Below are 17467 nucleotides of genomic sequence, written 5' to 3'. Positions count from 1 at the left end.
ATGGAGAAGTACATTTACTAGGAAGGGGCTTGATGACTGGTGGTGAGCAAAGGTATGGGGAGGTGGCCTTGCATGCCAGGTGCTCTGAATGCCAGGGCTGCTGACCTCTCACCTCTCAGCAGTGCCTAATCAGGCAGGGGGCGTGGGGCAGGGGGACTGGCAGCCTCCCCCTTGCAGTGCTGGAAGGGAGCATTCCTAGGTTTGTCATCATCTTAGCATCTTGGGACAGAGTATCTTCTGTCTTAGGATCTACTCATCTGTTCACTGACTTGCATGACCCTCATCTCCTCCCCCGGAACACCTTGATACCTCTTTAGTCTTTCCATTCCTGAACCGAGGATACCAACCTTTAAGGAGCCTCTCTTGCATGCTGAGACTGTCTCCTACAGTCTAGGGGACTTGGATGAGGAACATGGTATTTGGACCATGGTTGTGTGGCTAAATCATTTTGCCTTTGTCCAGGAGTCCTAGAATGTCAGAGACAGGAGAGGTGGAGCCCGTTGAGTCTGGGCCTCTCTTGACAGTGTGGGATACTGCAGCTCAGAACAGGGACCTGAGTGGTCCAAATCACACAGCACATTTCTCTGCAGAGAAGGTGACCCTGAAACAAATGTTTAACTACATCAAGGATGTAGCTTTCACTTAGGGTAGAGAATTAGAACTTGGTTTATAGGAGCGAGGCCAGTGCCAGATGACAAGATTTAAACATGAAGTGAGAGTGGTAACAGCAGCTAAGTTGACTCCAGGCCATGTCCCTTTAAGATTCTAATACCAAGAGTGAGGCATCCCAATTGCGGGAAAGAAGGGAGGTTCTCGAAGAGCAGGGCATCACTGACCTGACCTCTCATTCCCACACTGTGGTGTTTTCCATTTCTAGACCTCTAAAAAGCCTAAGACAGCAGAAGCAGACACCTCCAGTGAGCTGGCTAAGAAAAGCAAAGAAGTATTCAGAAAAGAGGTAAGGTTTGGTGGGATGTGGACACTACATTCTGAAGGCTTAAACTGAGACCCTTTCTTTCTCATCCTAAGTGTGCACAGCTGTTTGTAGTACTAGGTGGCCCTGCCTTTGGGTGTTCCTTTGCTTCTGTGATTGGACTGTGTAGTTGTTATGTGATGACATATTGGTATGGTCCTTTACAGTGGGATAATAAGCACTTTCATATCCATTATATCATTTTATCCCCACAACATCGCGTGAGGTAGGCAAGACTGGAATTGTAATTCCTCTTATGCTGGTGGAGGAGCTCTTGAGGTTTAGAGAAGGCAAGCTCTGGACAGAAGACTTGAACTCGGGCCTCTGGCTCAAAGTCCGTTTCTTTTTCTGTGATATCTCATTTGGTGGCTGCCTAATCCTCAAGTGATTGGGAGAAAGCAGCTCGTCTTTATGCTGCTGGAAGTGCAGTACAGCTCTCGGGACACTAACCTTTTCTGCCTCAGGGCATCCAGATTCTAAACTCCAGTCTTTGTTCACCGAGGGGGCTCATAGTCTGTTGGAGGAGGTAGACCTGTAAATAAGTAATGGCATTAAAAAAAAAAAAAAAAGTAATGGCAGCTGTGTGAGGAATGTGCCATGATAGGGCCTGGAGGTCTCTGTTCTGGGTGTCAGGAAAGGCTCTTGAGTCAGGGGTAGGAATTAGCCAGATAGATCAGGAGGGTTGTAATTCAGGCAGTAGAGTGTACAGAGGCAGAAGAAGGCGTCATCCCTTTCAGGGAATCTGTGGGCTGTAGCACCCGGTATGTGAGGGGTGTTGGAAGATGAGGCTGCACAGTATTGTGCTGCTTGGTACTGTGAGTTGCAGGGAGTATTGCAGGATTTTAAGCTGGGAATAATGAAATCCCCTATTTTATTTGGGGAAGTGGATTGAGGGGAGAGAGTATGGAAACAGGAGACCACAGAAAAATTTTGAGTAAAAGCCTTCTCTAGAGTTAAAACTTAAGTTTCTCACTGTCCCTTTGTGATTATTGGCATTTCAGCCCAGCCAACTAGCAGCTGTTTATTTAGTGCCTACCTTGTGATATAGCCTTGTTCTTTGAATGTCTGAAGACTCACTGACTTTCAGGGATGGGTAGACCCTGTTCATGGTGCTCCCTGGTGAGTGGCTATCACTCACCTCCTCACTCCCTTTTTCCCCTGGGGTCAACTTTGTGGCTTAGCGCCACAAATACTTCCAGAAATCCTGTGCCTGGATCTCTTTTGAGAGCCACTGGGTAAGACAGACACTACAGAGATAGCTCAGGAGGACATGGGAATTTGTGTATTGAAAAGGGTCTTACCCCAGATGTTCTCCAACCAGCTGCCATATCATGTGTCCCTCTGCTTCACATTGATGTAGTATGAATCAAATGAAGTGCAACACTTACAGAATCTAAGTAGCCTTCAGTAACAAAATGCCTGCATTTCCTGGAGTCACTGAGCCTCCTGGTAGCACAGAAAGGCCCTCTCTGCCCTGCCTCCAGGGGCCAGAGAATTTAGCTACAGTCTCTTTATGCCAAGAACATGAGATTTGTTAGCTGAAATCTGGGGCTGCCATGAGATTCAGCGTGGAGTCCTGCTGCTCTGTCCCTCCATCTGCAAGTGAGGCTTGCTAAGTCCATCCAAGGGAGCCCTTTCCCTCTTGAGGCTGATCCAGGATTCTTTTCTCTTATACCCCACTGGCATACTGGCATTCTTCTGTCCACAACAGCTAGTGTGAGTGAGGGAAAGGGAAGGATTGGCTGGCTCGGCTTACTGCCTATTCTAAGTATTTCCTCAGTACAACTTTCTTGCCTTCTCTGGACTATTGAGCAGTGTGCTCTTCTCCCCATACCTGTAGATGTCCCAGTTCATCGTCCAGTGCCTGAACCCTTACCGGAAACCTGACTGCAAAGTGGGAAGAATTACCACAACTGAAGATTTCAAACACCTAGCTCGCAAGGTATTCCCCCCTGCTTGTGGTCTGACAATGTTCTGGGAAAACTATACCGTCCTAGAAGGCCCCTTTCATCATAAAAAGTGAGTTTTCCTTGACACATGCCCAGGCTGGAGACCCAGGAACAGAGGGGGAAGGTTTGGGAAGAGAGGGTACCCTACTTGATGGTAGCGGTTCTCTGAGAGCTGAGCTTCCCCTTTCTGGTGATCCCAGCACCAGCCTGTCCCAACCTCCCCCTCCAGTTCACCTCCCAGTCTTTGTGAGAAGGGGCCCGAGGCAGCAGACTGGCCTTCCCCCCTCAAATCATTTCCACTCTGATTGGTGGCTGTGATCTCTCTTCCTGTGTCCTGGACAGCTGACTCACGGCGTTATGAATAAGGAGCTGAAGTACTGTAAGAACCCCGAGGACCTGGAGTGCAATGAGAATGTGAAACACAAAACCAAGGAGTACATTAAGAAGTACATGCAGAAGTTTGGGGCTGTTTACAAACCCAAAGAGGACACTGAATTGGAGTGAGCTGCAGGGCCAGGGTGGGAGGACGGGCAAGCTGGTAGGAGAGACTCTGGGGAGAAGAAATCCTGTGGGCCCTCTCTCCCCACCCCACTGTCAGGGCTGTGCTACTGATGACACATCACCCTGGGGAATTCAAACCTGCAGATTTCAACTGAAAGCCACAAAAATGAGCTCCATCTACAATAAGCGGTCCCTGGTTGTGAGCTGTTGGTAGAGGCCATCTGAGGCAAGGGTTTAGGCCCTTGAGACCTTCCCTTCTGAGACCCTGGCCAGGCCTGAGCCCACTCTCAAGCCTGGGTCTCCTCCTTGGCGGTGCTGTCAGCGCACAGACTCATGCGCATCCCCACCCACAACCCCTTACCCTGACGATCTGTATTATATTTTAATGTATATGTGAATATATTGAAAATAATTTGTTTTTTCCTGGTTTTTGGTTTTTGTTTTGCTTTTAAGCCTCTGCGTGCTAGGATCACAGAAGACTTTGTAAGGATGGTTTAAGTTCTCCTGCAAGGTTTAATTTGTTATCATGTAAATATTCCAGAGCAGGCTGCCTTGCGGTTTCGGCCAGCCTTGTGCTATGTTGATAAGATTGATTTACTGCTTAAAATCACTTTACTTTATCCAATTTTTACTGAACTTTTTATGTAAAAAATAAAATCAGTTAAAGAACTTGGCAGGTGTGTTCCCTAAAAGCTAGTCAAGCATGTTTGTATATAGTGTTGGCACTGAGAGAGAAAAGAGGTGGTGGCCATAGGTGTGTGAAGTCCAAAATTAATTCTTGAGATTGGAGTTTATCCCAGGTCTTCCCCACAGGTCCCACTGTGACTGAGGTAGGCATCTTACACACGCATTCCTGAGCAAAGGAAGTGGACCTGCGACCTCTCTGGCGCTGGGCTTCTTTACTTTGGGTAATAAGCCAGTCAAGAGAAAGGCACTTGTCTTCCCCTTTGTACCTTTTGGCTGGTGAAAGGGAATGAACCTCTTCCCTCCAGAGACTTGAGTTCCCAGAGCCCACAGGAATGCTCATTTGATGTTTGGGTTCCCTGACTCCCCACCATGCCTTCTGACACTGGGCTTGGATCCTAGAGGGAGTACCCCAATAAAGGGGTATAGTGCTCAAGTAATGAGAACAGACATCTTCTGGAGGACACAGCTCAGTGGAGACACACCCCATCCTTGATGGACCAGTTGTCTGGGCAGTGAGAAGGGCCAAAGGTTTCAGGCCAGCCTGGGGCCCAGCCCATCTTTGCAGAGACTGGTACCATTTCTTCCTCACCGGGGTGATTTTGCTCATTGCAGCAATGCCCTTGGGGAAGAGGCTGTGACCCGCCAGATATTGGATGGGGTGGGCAGCAGTTGGAACAGTCACTGCCTGCTGGGCACTTAGAGCTCAAGTTGTGCTCCTTTGATCCTCACAACCTGGAGGCACAGGAATTGGCACTGTTCGGATAAGGAGACTAAGGTTCAGAGAGGCTCAGTAACTCATCTCATATCCTTGTACTAAGAAATTGTGAAAAGAGGAGAAAAACACCTATTTTAAAGACATATCATTAGACATGCTATTTAACAATGTAGCCAAAGTATTTTCCCATGGTACTGCAGCCTTAAACTGTTTAACTCAAGCACATTATTATATCAAATGGAGGGACCCTAATTTAACCCCCTTAACATTTTATTTTATTTATTTTTAAACATTTGAAATGTTGATAGCACATATTTTTATTTTTAGGCTGTGTTGGGTCTTTGTTGCTGCGCACGGGCTTTCTCTAGTGGCGAGCAGGGACTACTTTGTTACAGTGAGTGGGCTTCTCACTATGGTGGCTTCTCTTGTTGCAGAGCACGGGCTCTAGGCATGCAGGCTCAGTAGTTGTGGCTCGCAGGCTCTAGAGCACAGGCTCAGGAGTAGTGGCGCACGGGCTTAGTTGCTCTGCGGCATGTGGGATCTTCCCGGACCAGGGCTCGAACCTGTGTCCCCTGCATTGGCAGGTGGATTCTTAACCACTGCGCCACCAGGGAAGTCCCCCGCCCCCCCCCCCCCACCCTTAACAGTAAAGAAAATGTTTCAACTAATGTGCTTGAGCACATTAAAAGAAAGTGTTTCTCTTTTGGGTAGGTCTCCCATGCAGAGGTGCAGCCACATGCACTGCTGCTGGCAACCAAGTCAAACTCATAGTTTTACCTGAGGGTCCAGGTTTCAGATTTTCCAAGGAAATCTAGGTAGCCTTTCATTAAAGGGTGGTGACCAGAGAGCTGTCAAGTTTCAGAAAGGACCTCTTTGCAGAGGAATTCTCAGTTATTTTACCTCCTCTGGAGTTTGGGAGGGGAAGATCTTGAAACACACACCCCTTGAAACCTTTAGGCTCAAATCCCCTCAGTGGTGAAGAGAGTTACCGGCTAATCCAGGACCTGTTCATTCCTCTCAATGCAGGATTTCACCCTCATTGCTGATCTAACCCTTGATAGCCCTCTGGCCACCTCCCTGCCAAAGTAGGTGTGATGTCTCCAGTGCTTTGGCCTGTTTATGGCTGACCAAACACCAAAGCTTTTCCTCCTTTCATCTCCGGATGATGGTGGCTCCAAACCTGCCCTGATTTTAAGTATAAGATTTACAGGGTTAAGCAGCCCTGGTAAACTCTGAGGCATAGGAATAGCAGCAGTCTGATGAGTTTGGTACTCACAGAACAGCTAATGCAGGTCACATCTCAGCTAGGGGACAGGCTCTAGCCCGGGCCTCTGGATCATGACTGGACCCAAGTCTCCTGAGTTTAGGTGACTGTGCTTCTTAAGTGCCCTGATCCTGATGGACACCAGGATGGCAGCCATTGTTTCTTCCTAGGTGGGGCCTGTCTGCTTTAGCACCTCCCTCCAAAGGCACAGTAACTGACCTGCCTGCTCCTCCATTCAGGGTGGGCATATGTGAGGGGTGCAGGTGGTCTGGCTGCAGCTGCCCTGTCCTCAGCAGCCCCTCAGGTAGGTGGGATGACCTACCTGTGCTTGGCTTGTGTGGAAGCATGTTTGGACCTCCCTCTTCGAGTCTGGAGTATGGGTCTTGAAAGAACACTTTCTTCCTTTTCCTCACCTGGAGATGACCTGAGGCCCTTGGTAACTAGCTTCCCAGGACCAGTTCAGAGGCAGTTCACTTTGCCGTGGAACTGCCTCTTGCTTTCTGCCTAGGGGTGGGGCAGGCTTCCAGCCCTTGAGGCTAGTCACAGCACAAGTCAGGAAAATGGTCTCAAACCCAAGGCCTGTGAGTCTTGGTGGGAGGCTTCTGAATGTGCCAGTCTATTTATTGTTCTCCAGCTAAGGAAGCTGAAGTTCAAAAAGGTAAAATGCTTCCTAACACAATTCAGCCAGTGAATGGCAGATGCAGGATGTGAACTACATACACTCTGCCCGCAGAGCTCACACATCTGCGGGAACACACTGCCTGCCAACTCCGGGGCTTTTCCCACCTTCTAGGGATCCCATCCTTTTTCTGGGCCTCTGCCACATAGCTATCCAACTGTCTCACAGGCCCACGGAACCAGACAGAGCCAGGCCAGTAGTCCAAAGTTGCCTTTAATATGGGATACAAAAGTAGAAAAAACAGTTGAGGCTAAGTAAGAGGGGGTGGAGTGGGGATCAGGAGAGCAGGACTGCTCCTCACTATCAACCCCTCCCCCCAATATCCTGGTCCCTGTCCTGGAGGAATGTAGGGCGAGGGGAGGTGAGTGGTGCCTGGATCTTCCGTGTCCCCCCAGAACAGCAGGCCGAGGTCACCAATGCCAGGAAGCCCGTGAAAGGGAAGGTGTATGAGCTGGGGGTGGTGGGAGCACCAGAGCAGGTTCCCTGAGAGGCCAGGCTGTGGAGCGTCACACCACGGAGCAGTCCTCAGCCAGTGGGCCCAGGGCCCAGACCACATCTTCACAGCCCAGGACAGCCAGCGCATCTGCTAGCACCCTGAGGGTGGCACCACTGCCTTCTTGGACAGCCCAGTACCTCAGCAGGGTGTAGGCTGGCACCTGGCTCTGAGCCATGGTCTCCACTGCCTCAGCCTGGTAGCCCAGGTGGCCCGCCAGGCCCCGCCAGCCTTTGTCAGGTTCACCTGACGCCTCCAGGAGCTGTTCCACTTCCTCCTGCTGCTGCCGAGGGAGCTCCAGGAGCTGTTCCACTTCCTCCTGCTGCTGCCAAGGGAGATGGAGGTAAAGCCGGCAGCCAAGTTCAGGATGTAGCCCTGGGATGGGAGACATGAGGGACACATGAGGGTTAGGCAGGCTTTGTGGTGGGGCAGAGCTAGGTAGGTGTGAAGGACTACAGTTTGGGGAAAGGGGCTCACCCTGGCTGGGGACACAGGGCTCCAGGCTGCTAGGAGAGTCCCAGAAGACACTGCTCTCCCCAAGCATCTGGTCCCTGTTGAAGGCCCCCAGCTCTGCAGTCCGAGTTTTGGCCAGCTGCTGTCTTTGTTTATGTGAGCACCAGCTGCGGGGAGCAGGGGGAACCTGCCAACCTGCTCCAGCCTTCACTGAGACAGACAGGGAGCTGGTTGGGAGCCCAGATGGGGAGGGAGGTTACCAGAGGGCGATGCCCAGACCACCTACCACTTGAAGGCCACGTAGGCAAGCAGACTGAGGGCCACAGAGGCCAGGAGGGCACAGTAGACAGGGATATTGCTGCCTGAGGCCCCTGGAGGCTCAGGGGGGAATGAGCAGGAGGTACCGGGGGCCAGGGCTCCCCCTGCCCCTGCCCACACCCCTTCCCTGTCCCTGTCCTGCTCCCTCTGGGACTTATCTGTGGAGGAAAGGACAGACAAGGTCAGGGGCAAGGAGGCAGCAGACGTAGACTTTGCTGCTAGAAAGACTGGAAATCATAGTCCCTACTGTGTAGAGTCAAAAGTTCATACCGTGGCGTCAAAAGCTGACTGGTTCGTTCCCCACCCTCATCTCCCACAGCCTCCCCTTGGCTCGCCACGCTTGGACACCTAGCCCTTCCCAGATGTACCTTCTCCGGGCTTCCAGACGTCTGCTCTTGCTAGTCTACCTTTGCCATCTGACAAACTGGCAGGAAATCTACTCTGGGAAGTCTTTCCTGATCTCTCCCAGGCTCCCTTTTCTGGCTCCTGGTGCATCTCCTCTGCCTACTATGGCACTAAGCTGTGTCCTGTCTCCCCCACCAACTCTGGACTGTGAGAGCACACTGATTCATTTTGGTCCCTGTGGGAGCCTCTTTGCAGAGGAGACCTTGTAGATTTTTGCAAAATAAAACTGATCCGAAAGGCAAGTAAATGCTGCTGCTAACTTCTGCCTGCAGGCCAGTTGTCCCCACAATCCAGTGCAGGCAGGGCACAAGAAACAGGGACTCCAAAGCCTGTGACTGGACTTGTGTATGGCCTGCAAGGCCAGGGGCCCATGGATACCTCTCATCCTACCCTCTCAGTGCCCAAAATCTGGATCAAGAAGTACTTAACCCACATGCACCGTGCCTTCCCTGTGGCTGGAGTTGTGAAGCATGGTTCTGCCAGCTAGCAGTGCTCCCAGTGGCTGCATCTTAGAGAAGGGGTTGGAATGTCATGGGCAGCACTCAGAAAAAGGAGCTGGGAGACTTTTCTGAGTCCAGAAGGGGCTGTGTATAGGGACATGGGGGAAATCCCTCAAGCCTGAAGTCAGGAGTCCCTTGGGGTAGTCTGTCCCGCTTTCCTGGCTCACTTCATCCTGATTCATTCCAGGACTGGGTACCTACCCCCCAATCTCCCCAGTCACCAATCTGGACCAGTTTCCTCCAGTGTCAAATGGGGTGGAAGTGATATTGCTGGCCCCAGCTGGCCAAAGCTGGAGGAGACCATATTGCAGCTCTGGATGGGAAAGGGCACACTGGAAACCACCCTGTCTCAAAGACCATGGCAAACCCCTGGTCTGAGTCCAGGGATAGCACAGGGAGACTCCCATCCCCATCTAAGCCAGAGCCAGGTAGAGACTTACTAGCTGGTAGGAGGCTTTCCAGAGTTGTCAGCAACAGCATAGTCCCCGGAGTGACTAAGCTCCCACTCCTGCCTCTAGGGTCAGTGTCCAGCCCTCACCTCCTGCTCAGGGGCTGGACAGGAGGGTTCCTTGGTGGGTTCAGCAAGGGCAGATGGCATGTGGGCCCAGAGGCTCCCCCTGGTCCTTTCTCATCTGGGAATTTGGAGAGGGCCTGGAGGCCAGAAACCTGAAGAACACTCAATCCAGGACCCATCTGTACTTACAAGGCTGATCCTGCTGAGACCCACCTCCTGAGGCCTGGGGAAGAGACCCTGGTCTGGGCAGAGGAGGGGACTTTGCCTGGAAAAGGGATAGAGATGAGACCTGGGGGAAGGTCCTCCAATTCCCCCACATCCACATCCGACCTGGTCCAACCCAGGCTCTCCAAACTCACTTCCCCCCACATCCACATCCGACCTGGTCCAACCCAGGCACTCCAAACTCACTTCCCTCCACAAGGCCAGAGGCCCATGTGTATGGTAAAGCACACAGTCGGCAAGTGGGCCTGGCACTGAGGCTGTGGTGACCCTTGCCACCTGAAGGATGTGTATGTACATTTGTGTCACTTACCACATAAGGGGCCCTTTCTGGATCCGGGTTGGCGGGTGAGCTTGTGACTAACGGTCGCAGAGACAGCCAAGCCTTGTGCCCGACCCACCCCGAGCTGTGGGACTGGAGCCTCTACCAACTCCCACACACACCCATCTCGAGGCCCACAGAATATGCACACACGCACACACTACCCCGACTTCCCACAGGCAATCCAACCGCACAGGATTTCGGGTCTGGAAATGGGGGGCAGAGAGGCAGCCTTGGCTCCCTCCGTCCAGAAAGACCCGAAGCTGTGTCCCCAACCCGCTCCTGACCTGTGGGGGCCGACCCTCCGCGGGTCCCAGGATCTGCTCAGCCGGGCGGGACGGGGCCTCCGGGCCTTGGGCCGGCCGGTAAGACAGAGTGGAGTCCCTGGGGATACCAGGTTCTTACCCGCCCGAGACTAAAGCGGCGGCGCAGACAGGAGGAGGACTGGACACCGAGTGGGCGGGGCCGCCCACGGTCTTGCCCCGCCCGGCCCCAGAACGCACACAGGCCTGGAGGTGAGCCCGGAGGGGGACTGAGCGTGCAGCTGCCGGAGAAACTGCAGCCGGGGCCCCTAGGGACTAGGGCGGTGTGGTTGGGGGGGGGGACGGGTCGCCGCAGGTGCTCATGGACCAGGAGGACGCTAGGCCGGGGCTGTGGCCAGGGCGGGTTGAGACGCCGCGCGTGCACATATGCTTGGAGGCGGAACAGCTACAAAACTAGTCCAGGTTTATTGCGGAGATGCGAGAGCGGGGGGCCGCCCTTAGGATTAAGGCCACGGCCCGGCCCCTGTACTCTGCCGGGACGGGGCTTGGGAACCTGGGCTCCCCACCCCAGGCTGTGCAAAAAGTGCTGTGCGGCTGCTGAGGCCAGCGCTGGGACTCCGGGAGGCCCCTCTGCCGGCGAGGGGCGGGACTTCCAGGAGTGATATCGCCCACCAATCCCTGAGCTGGGCAGAGGTGGGGCCCCGCCCACCCCCTGCCAGAGTGTGGGCTGGATGTCACCCTCTCCTTGGACTCCTGGGCGGGGCCCTCCCAGGGCGAAGCCCGCTGGGGGCGGAGCTGCGCGGCGGGGCAGGGCAGGGCAGGCTGTCAGCGCGCCTCTCCAGGGTTGTACTCTGTCTCCCCAGAGGACACCTGGGAGATGCGCCGGGAGGATCGCCACAGCTTCCGCGCTAACTGGCTGCTGCGCACCTGGTAGGAGCAGGAGCAGGCTGGGGTCAGCCAGGACCGTCGCTTCCCCATCCCGTTCGAGGCCCTCCCGGCCCTCATCCTCACCTCAGAGGGCTGCCCTGCGCCCACCACGATAAGCTTGCCGTCTTCCAAGCCCACGAGCACGTGGCTGCGCTCCTTGGTCACAGCCACACTGCGGATGGGCACCTTCATGGGCAGGGGAGGCGCGGCCGGCAGCAGTCTGGAGGGAGGGAGGGAGGGGGGATATATATATACGAACTCGCAACTACAAGGAAGCTTTGATCCAGCAGATAGATGTCTCTCCATTCTCCCATCTACCTCCCAGTCCTCATTTGAAGGATGACTCGATTAAAATCCTGACACAGAAAGGGACCTCCCACAAGTGTGTGGCTAAAGGAGGCCCAGGGCAAGAGCTCCCCATTGGGGGATGGGAGGACAGGTGACAGGCCTTGAAGAATGTGTCCACAGACATGTAAAGGGGATGTGGGTCCACGGGGGCACCTCCTAGTGTCCTCTGCCAATGACCACCACCCTGAAGTATCACAAACCCATAAACAGTGGGGCTCACTTGTTCAAATGGAGGATGTGCAGGGCACACTGGGCTGTGCCCAGCAGAACAAAGTCCTCCGTCACCGCGAGGGCTGTGGGCTGCTCTACCAAGGGCAGTGAAGCCCGCAACCTCCCGTTCACCGAGTACAGGTGCAAGGAGTAGGTGACCTGGAGGAAGCAGGAGGTGTCAGCAAGGACAGAATCCCAACCACCCCTATCTTGGCTGGGCGCCCCTTTCCCGTACCTGGGCCCCCGGCCGCTCCCGCGCTGAGCTCTGCACCAGGATCTGGCCCTCAGACCCCAGCGCCAGGTGGGACACAGGTCCAGGCAACGTGGCTTCTGGGTGCCTTAGTGCGGCCACAAACTGGCCACGGCGTACAGTGTGGATGATCACAGTTCCATCCTGCAGGAAGGCAGCTTAGGGTGCTAGGCAGGGGTGTGTGAGCTCCAGGGGCAGTGCCCAGCAAACAGCCTCCCCTGGACACAGGCATACACACACCTCGGATCCAGACACCGCCATGTCAAGTTCAGTGCTGATGGCCACACAGCTCACTGCAGCCTCATGCCCGTATAGGACCTGCACAGGCTTTGATGCCAGCCCCACCGAGAGACCACCCTGTGGGGAACACCAGAGCTGGCTCAGGACTGGGGCCTCCCACTACCTTGGCCCCTGAGTGAGTGAGAAGGCTAAAGCTCAGAAAACTGAAGGTCTTGTCCAAAGCTGGAGAGCTGGAGGGCTGTGGAGCCCCAGACTTGCTCATGGTAGCAGAGGGAAGGAGAAGAGAACAGGGTAGGACTGGAGAGGCCCACTGAGGGGCAGACGGACTGCAGATCTGGACTATGGGGGCCCCGGAGGGCTGCCACCCAGCATACCTGCTGCAGGAGCCGCCACACCATGCATGTGGTGTCCCGGGAGCCTGAGATGAGGTAGATGCCACAGGTGTCCAGTGAAAGGCAGGTTACTACATCTGAATGGAGAGGGGAGGGGAGGGTACCAGCAGAACAAAGTGGTTACCCCCTCCCTGGCCAGCCTTGGAACCCTACTCCCACCTGCACACCCCGAGTCCAAGACTGCACATACCGAGGTGGCAGCTGAGCTGCTTCAACAGCTTGCCCCGGGGTAGTGACGTCACCCGCAGGCTGCCATCCCAATGGCCGCCACTGAACACCAGCTTTCCGTCTGGGGCTGCTGCCAGGGCCTGCCCACTCACACCACCACCTGGCACCCAAGGGCCACTCAGCAGTCGCTGCATCCTGACCCAGTGAGGAGGACCACAGGTGAGGTCAGGCCACAAAGGAGAACCCAGGCCCTCAGAAATCTTGGCCAGAGCCTGCAGCTGGCCTGCATTCTGTTTGGGTGGGGAGATGACTTGGGGTGCAGGGTATTTAGAGCCCACCCCTGCCCACAGCCCTCTGTCTTACTTGGGGTTGCCCACGGTGGGGTCTTTGCTGAAGCTGAAGTAATTGCTAATATTACGGTCATAGGGCAACCAGCTGTGGGTGCCCAGTAGCCCATTGGCACTCACAGTCACCTGCGGGCAAGAGGGGACAGAGGTGGGTTTGGGGCAGAGTCAGAAAGGGGTTGGAGCTGAGATGGGGCCCGGCCCAGTACACTTACCAAAAGGTCTGCAGAGCCCTGGGTAATGAAGGAATGGGGCTGCCGGTGGGGAACCAGGGCCAGCACTAGGGGCACGCCATCACTGATGACCTGCAGGGAGCGGAGCAAGGCTAGCTGTGCCTGAGCAGCCAGCTAGGGCTCTCACTACACTACTGGCTCCCTGGAACACGACTCAGTCCCTGGCCCTCAGCCCCCAGGGGTCACAGGCTAGGCATCATACAGACAGAGGTCTCTCAGAGGAATAGGCATCAGAGACCAGTGTGCCTTCAGGGCGTCTCAGGAAGTGAGTGAGAAACCAGATGGACAAGGAAGATCCTTCCAGGGTGTCAAGCTTGGTTTCAGCTGTGGTCATCCCAACCCATTACTCCACGGCTCTGAGCCTGCTAGCAGGAGGAGAGAAGAGCCTAAACACGTCAGACTTGGGGGCATTCTGGGATGCAGACAGGAAGGTGAGGTAGAGTATCTAAGGCCGGACTCCCTCCTTCTGGTCACCCTAAGGATGGTCAGGTGAGTCAACACCTTGTCCTGACTCTTCCTCACGAAGAAGGCATCCCACCCGCACTCCCATCTCCTCTGATGTTTACCTCTTTTTCTAAGATGTCTTAGCATCAGTCACCTTGATTTAGGTTTTCCATCTGCCCCAAGAGGCTGGTAAGGACAGTGGGATTCAACGAATTTCACAAAGTAAGAAGTCGAGACCCTGCCTCCTCTCACCTCTGCGAAGAAGGCCTTGAGCTGGTCCAGGTGCTGGAACATGCTAGGTGAGTTAGTATCCAGACGTGCAAGGCGTTGGGCTGCTTCCTCAGCTGAAAGCCGAGCTGGATGTGGCTCCTGTGGGCAAGTGGCCGATCAGCACCGTGGCCAGGGCATCCCTGACCACTGTCTTCCAAGCTGGCCTTACCTTCAGCAGTTGACAGGGTGTCTGCCCGAAGTTGCTGATAATGCCCTCCAGAGCCTTCCGTTCCCGCTCATCTGCCACTTGGTCCAGGTCCACGGCCCCTGAGCATCAGACAGGAAGGGCAGGGCAGTCAGGACTCCCTCTGTGCCCACCGCATTCACCCCTCCTCTGTGCCCCGGCTCCCACTTGAGTCAAGGACACTGCTCACCCTCATAGGTGCAGTAATAGAAGACGTTGAGGGCCTCCTCTGCAGCTGGCCCCCGCTGCTTGTAGCCAAAGATGAGGTCGATCCACTCGTGGAGGTGGGCGGACACATATTCTGACTCCTGGGGGCGGGGAGGAGGCAGTCAGTCCAGGAACGGCTGACTCCCCCACCAACCCCGGCTGCCCGCCTGTCTGCGTGTGCTCATCTCACCAGAGCCCGGCGGTGTTGCTGGATGAAGTCCTCAGGAGAGCTGGCCCACGGGGGCAGCACCACGTCGCCTACCTTCTCGTTGGTCAGCTGCAGGCAGCCCAGGTCAAAGCCTGGCACAGAAGACTGGGTCAGCTGTCTCTCTACGCCACCTTCACCTGCTCCCTGGCCACCGCCCCCAACCCGAGCTCTCCATCCCCACACCTCCTGCCCCGACGCCAGCTCCTACCGTTCTGGTTCTCCAGGAAATCAGGGAAGTAGAAGAACTCTGGGATGAGCTCCTTCACATCGGCTGGGCTCTCCAGGCGGGCCTGCCAGGCTGCTGCCACTGAGTGGAACTGCCGGTCAGAGCAGTCAAAGCTAGGGAGGGGCACGGGCCAAAGTGAGGTGGAGAGAAGGGAGACAGTGGGGGAGAAGGTGTGGCCGCAGGAAAGCCGGGAGCCAGAGGGTCCAGGGTGCCTGGAAGACCCGCCTCTTCCCTTCATCCACCCTGCCCTGCCCTGCACCATCTGCCTGCCCCTCCGCACCGGCCACTCTGCAGCTGGACGTGCAGGGAGGTGAAGGGTTCCACGCGGATGAGGTAGTGCATCACACCTGCTGCGTTGGAATAGTGGGTGCCATAGTGGAATCTGTCAATGGTGCCCGCTGGGTCCTCGAAGCTCTCATACCTAGAGCAACAGTTGGGGGGAGTCAGCAGAAGCCCTCCTCTTGTCCATCTCAACCCCCGAGCCCAGCCTCACTCAGGCACTCACTTCTCTCTCACAAGCTGGGCATGCTTGGGATTCACCACACCGATGGGCTTGGACAGGTCCCGGAAGACGACTGGGTTGCTGAGGTCCAACGTTGGGGACACATAGTCCTGTAGGACCCAGGGGAACTGGCCGCCCACCCGGGCAGGAGCTGCATGAGGGTCCTGATGGCCTACCTGCCCTGCCCTCACCCTCACCCTCAAGAAGACGTGCGGAGCCCACAGGTGGGGATGCACCACGTGGAGGGGCTGCAGGGGAGCAGGAGGGACTGTCTGGGACAGGATTCCCTTCGGGGAGAACAGAGGCCAGGCCTCAGACAGCACCCACCCAGGACCAAGCTCAGGGCTCGGTCCTGACCAAGCATCAGTACCCACACTTGGGTGAACCAGGGCTGGCAGACCAGAGGAGTGGGGGAGGTGGGGAGCAGGCTCTCACCACAGGGTACTGAGACAAGTCATTGTAGGTCCGCCCCGCAATGGTGTTGAGTTGCATCAGGTACTCGAAGTTGGAGATCTCACGCTGTACCCATTTCTGGGGGGCAGGGGCAAGAGGTGAGCCAGCTGGGCTGCCAGCCCTCTTCCCAACCGCCGGGCCCTGACCTCACCCGATCCTCACACTCCAGGGCTCTCACCTGGGTAAGGCCTGAGGCGCGCAGCATCTCCTGGGGGGAGCGGCTGCTCAGGTAGCCTTGGGTGGGGGGTCGCAGGCGCAGGAGCCACGAGTACACTTGGTTCCGCACCTGGGTGTGGGGTGGGATGGGGCAGGGTTGGGGCCTGGGGGCCTGGCACGGAGATGAGGCCGTGGCCCCACCCATCTTGCAGGGGAAGTTGAGGAAGTAGTTGGCCTGATCAATGAAGAAGAGCTCAAGCGCCGAACGGCGCAGGTTGAAACGCCGCAGGTGGACCTCGCGGAGCTGGGCCAGTGGGCGCCGGAAGTCATGGCCGATGCCTGTGGGGACGGACAGCGAGTGCAGAAGTCACTTGCCCCGGCCCCACCGTACCCCAGCCATCCCTGCCGTCCCTCCGTCCCGTTCCATCAGAACACACCCTCCTCGGTTTCCACACGCTCAGCGCTGCCGTCGTAGAAATACACGTGCTGGGTGGTGACCTCCAGCAGCCCTGGGACCACAGCCACCACTGTGACCAGCTGGCACTCAGCTGACAGCACCAGCTTCTCATGCTGCTCGTCCAGCTCTGCGGCCTCCAACCTGGGGGCCGGCACCCACTTTAGGCTCCAGACTCTGGGGTCCCCTTTCTGACAAGCCCAAGGACCACGCTCTCAGAGCACCACCAAGTCATGAGGTGCACAGCTCATGACTCCCAGAGGAGGAGGAGCTGCCCAGGGTCCAGACTGACCACAGTCCCCGCCCCGAAACCTGGGCCTCTGAATGTCTTGTCAGGACACCAACCCCCATCCCCGGCTTCCCTCACTCAGCCCTGCCTGCTCCCATGGGCCCCCATCCTAGTCTGGTCTGTGTTTCTCAGTCCTGCTCTGGGGTGCCGAGCCATGAAAGAGCAACTATCCATCCTGTTATAGCTGTGCCCAATACTCCCACCTGATTTTGGACCATCCCTTTCAGCGGGAGGGGAAACAGACTCCGGAGTCAATTCCACCACCGGCCAGCACACACTGGAGCAGACCCGTTGCCCCCATCAATCAGCTCTTTCCCAGCCCCACTCACGCGGTCTCCAGCGCAGCCAGCTCATCCTCACCCAGCTGGTCTTCCTGCAGTTCCTCGGGTAGGCTGCTGACTTTGGCCTCTTTGGTCACTGCTAGAGGCAGGGAGGCCTCCTCTGCAGGTGTCAGGGGGGCCTCACCTGCAATGGGCCCAAGGGTGCTCAGCCAGAGACAAGACAGGGCGTACGAGGTTGGGTGGACCCAGCTCAGCACACCCTCTCACCCAGGTTGTCGCGTAGGGCACTGGCTTCCAGGTGAGGGTTGAAGTGATGGTTGGGCACCAGCTTCAGACGCATGCGCGAGTATGTCTCGGCACTGGAGAGCTTCCAGCGGGGGGTGGGCGGGTCCCTACAGATACGTCCCCAGTGATGGTCACGGG

General features: G+C 56.0%; 3 protein-coding genes across 8 annotated transcripts in view; 1 reads left to right on the top strand and 2 right to left on the bottom strand.

Annotated features, from left to right (window-relative positions):
• SETD2 (SET domain containing 2, histone lysine methyltransferase) overlaps window positions 1–4084 on the top strand; it is a 113429-nt gene extending 109345 nt beyond the window's left edge. For both annotated transcript variants that reach the window (XM_060022357.1, XM_060022356.1), the window contains 3 exons: window positions 878–958; window positions 2814–2915; window positions 3265–4084. In XM_060022357.1, the coding sequence (XP_059878340.1) occupies window positions 878–958; window positions 2814–2915; window positions 3265–3426 (345 nt within the window). In that variant the 3' untranslated portion in view covers window positions 3427–4084. The remainder of the gene's footprint in view (window positions 1–877; window positions 959–2813; window positions 2916–3264) is intronic.
• A 2879-nt stretch (window positions 4085–6963) lies between these two features.
• On the bottom strand, window positions 6964–11083 carry LOC132432242 (death domain-containing membrane protein NRADD-like). Of its 4 annotated transcripts, none has more exons than XM_060022353.2 (6): window positions 9987–11083; window positions 9641–9716; window positions 8867–8945; window positions 8001–8190; window positions 7739–7881; window positions 6964–7636 (listed from the first exon to the last, which is right to left on the bottom strand). In XM_060022353.2, the coding sequence occupies exons 1-6, from the start codon at window positions 9989–9991 to the stop codon at window positions 7275–7277; spliced, it is 855 nt and encodes a 284-aa protein (XP_059878336.1). In that variant the 5' UTR covers window positions 9992–11083; the 3' UTR covers window positions 6964–7274. The 4 variants fall into 4 exon arrangements, with proteins under 4 accessions (XP_059878336.1, XP_059878338.1, XP_059878337.1 ...); XM_060022355.1 differs by having other exon boundaries at window positions 10283–10378; XM_060022354.1 differs by lacking the exons at window positions 8867–8945; window positions 9987–11083 and having other exon boundaries at window positions 9378–9779.
• NBEAL2 (neurobeachin like 2) overlaps window positions 10705–17467 on the bottom strand; it is a 30709-nt gene continuing 23946 nt past the window's right edge. For both annotated transcript variants that reach the window (XM_060022349.1, XM_060022350.1), the window contains 21 exons: window positions 17312–17436; window positions 17093–17228; window positions 16458–16618; window positions 16043–16359; window positions 15847–15942; window positions 15415–15539; window positions 15190–15330; window positions 14892–15022; window positions 14666–14775; window positions 14459–14576; window positions 14254–14351; window positions 14067–14183; window positions 13353–13442; window positions 13157–13266; window positions 12816–12988; window positions 12608–12702; window positions 12234–12350; window positions 11979–12137; window positions 11754–11902; window positions 11270–11405; window positions 10705–11185 (listed from right to left, as the gene is read on the bottom strand). In XM_060022349.1, coding sequence (XP_059878332.1) covers window positions 11084–11185; window positions 11270–11405; window positions 11754–11902; window positions 11979–12137; window positions 12234–12350; window positions 12608–12702; window positions 12816–12988; window positions 13157–13266; window positions 13353–13442; window positions 14067–14183; window positions 14254–14351; window positions 14459–14576; window positions 14666–14775; window positions 14892–15022; window positions 15190–15330; window positions 15415–15539; window positions 15847–15942; window positions 16043–16359; window positions 16458–16618; window positions 17093–17228; window positions 17312–17436 — 2806 coding nt within the window. In that variant the 3' untranslated portion in view covers window positions 10705–11083. The remainder of the gene's footprint in view (window positions 11186–11269; window positions 11406–11753; window positions 11903–11978; window positions 12138–12233; window positions 12351–12607; window positions 12703–12815; window positions 12989–13156; window positions 13267–13352; window positions 13443–14066; window positions 14184–14253; window positions 14352–14458; window positions 14577–14665; window positions 14776–14891; window positions 15023–15189; window positions 15331–15414; window positions 15540–15846; window positions 15943–16042; window positions 16360–16457; window positions 16619–17092; window positions 17229–17311; window positions 17437–17467) is intronic.

The sequence above is a fragment of the Delphinus delphis genome, chromosome 10 (genome assembly GCF_949987515.2).
Source record: "Delphinus delphis chromosome 10, mDelDel1.2, whole genome shotgun sequence".
NCBI lineage: Eukaryota > Metazoa > Chordata > Mammalia > Artiodactyla > Delphinidae > Delphinus > Delphinus delphis.
Note: the sequence above shows the minus strand (reverse complement) of the source record. Positions and strands in the feature narration are given on the sequence as shown.

What these genes read in the sequence shown, in the direction of transcription:
- LOC132432242 (XM_060022351.1), bottom strand. Translation starts at nt 9,776, where the DNA reads ATGTGGATGTGGGGGAATTGGAGGACCTTCCCCCAGGTCTCATCTCTA. An exon ending in GTCTCAGCAGGATCAGCCTT is followed by an intron (nt 8,191 to 9,640) that starts GTAAGTACAGAT and finishes TTTCCTCCACAG; the next exon opens with ATAAGTCCCAGAGGGAGCAG. An exon ending in GCCTACGTGGCCTTCAAGTG is followed by an intron (nt 7,882 to 8,000) that starts GTAGGTGGTCTG and finishes TGCTCCCCGCAG; the next exon opens with CTGGTGCTCACATAAACAAA.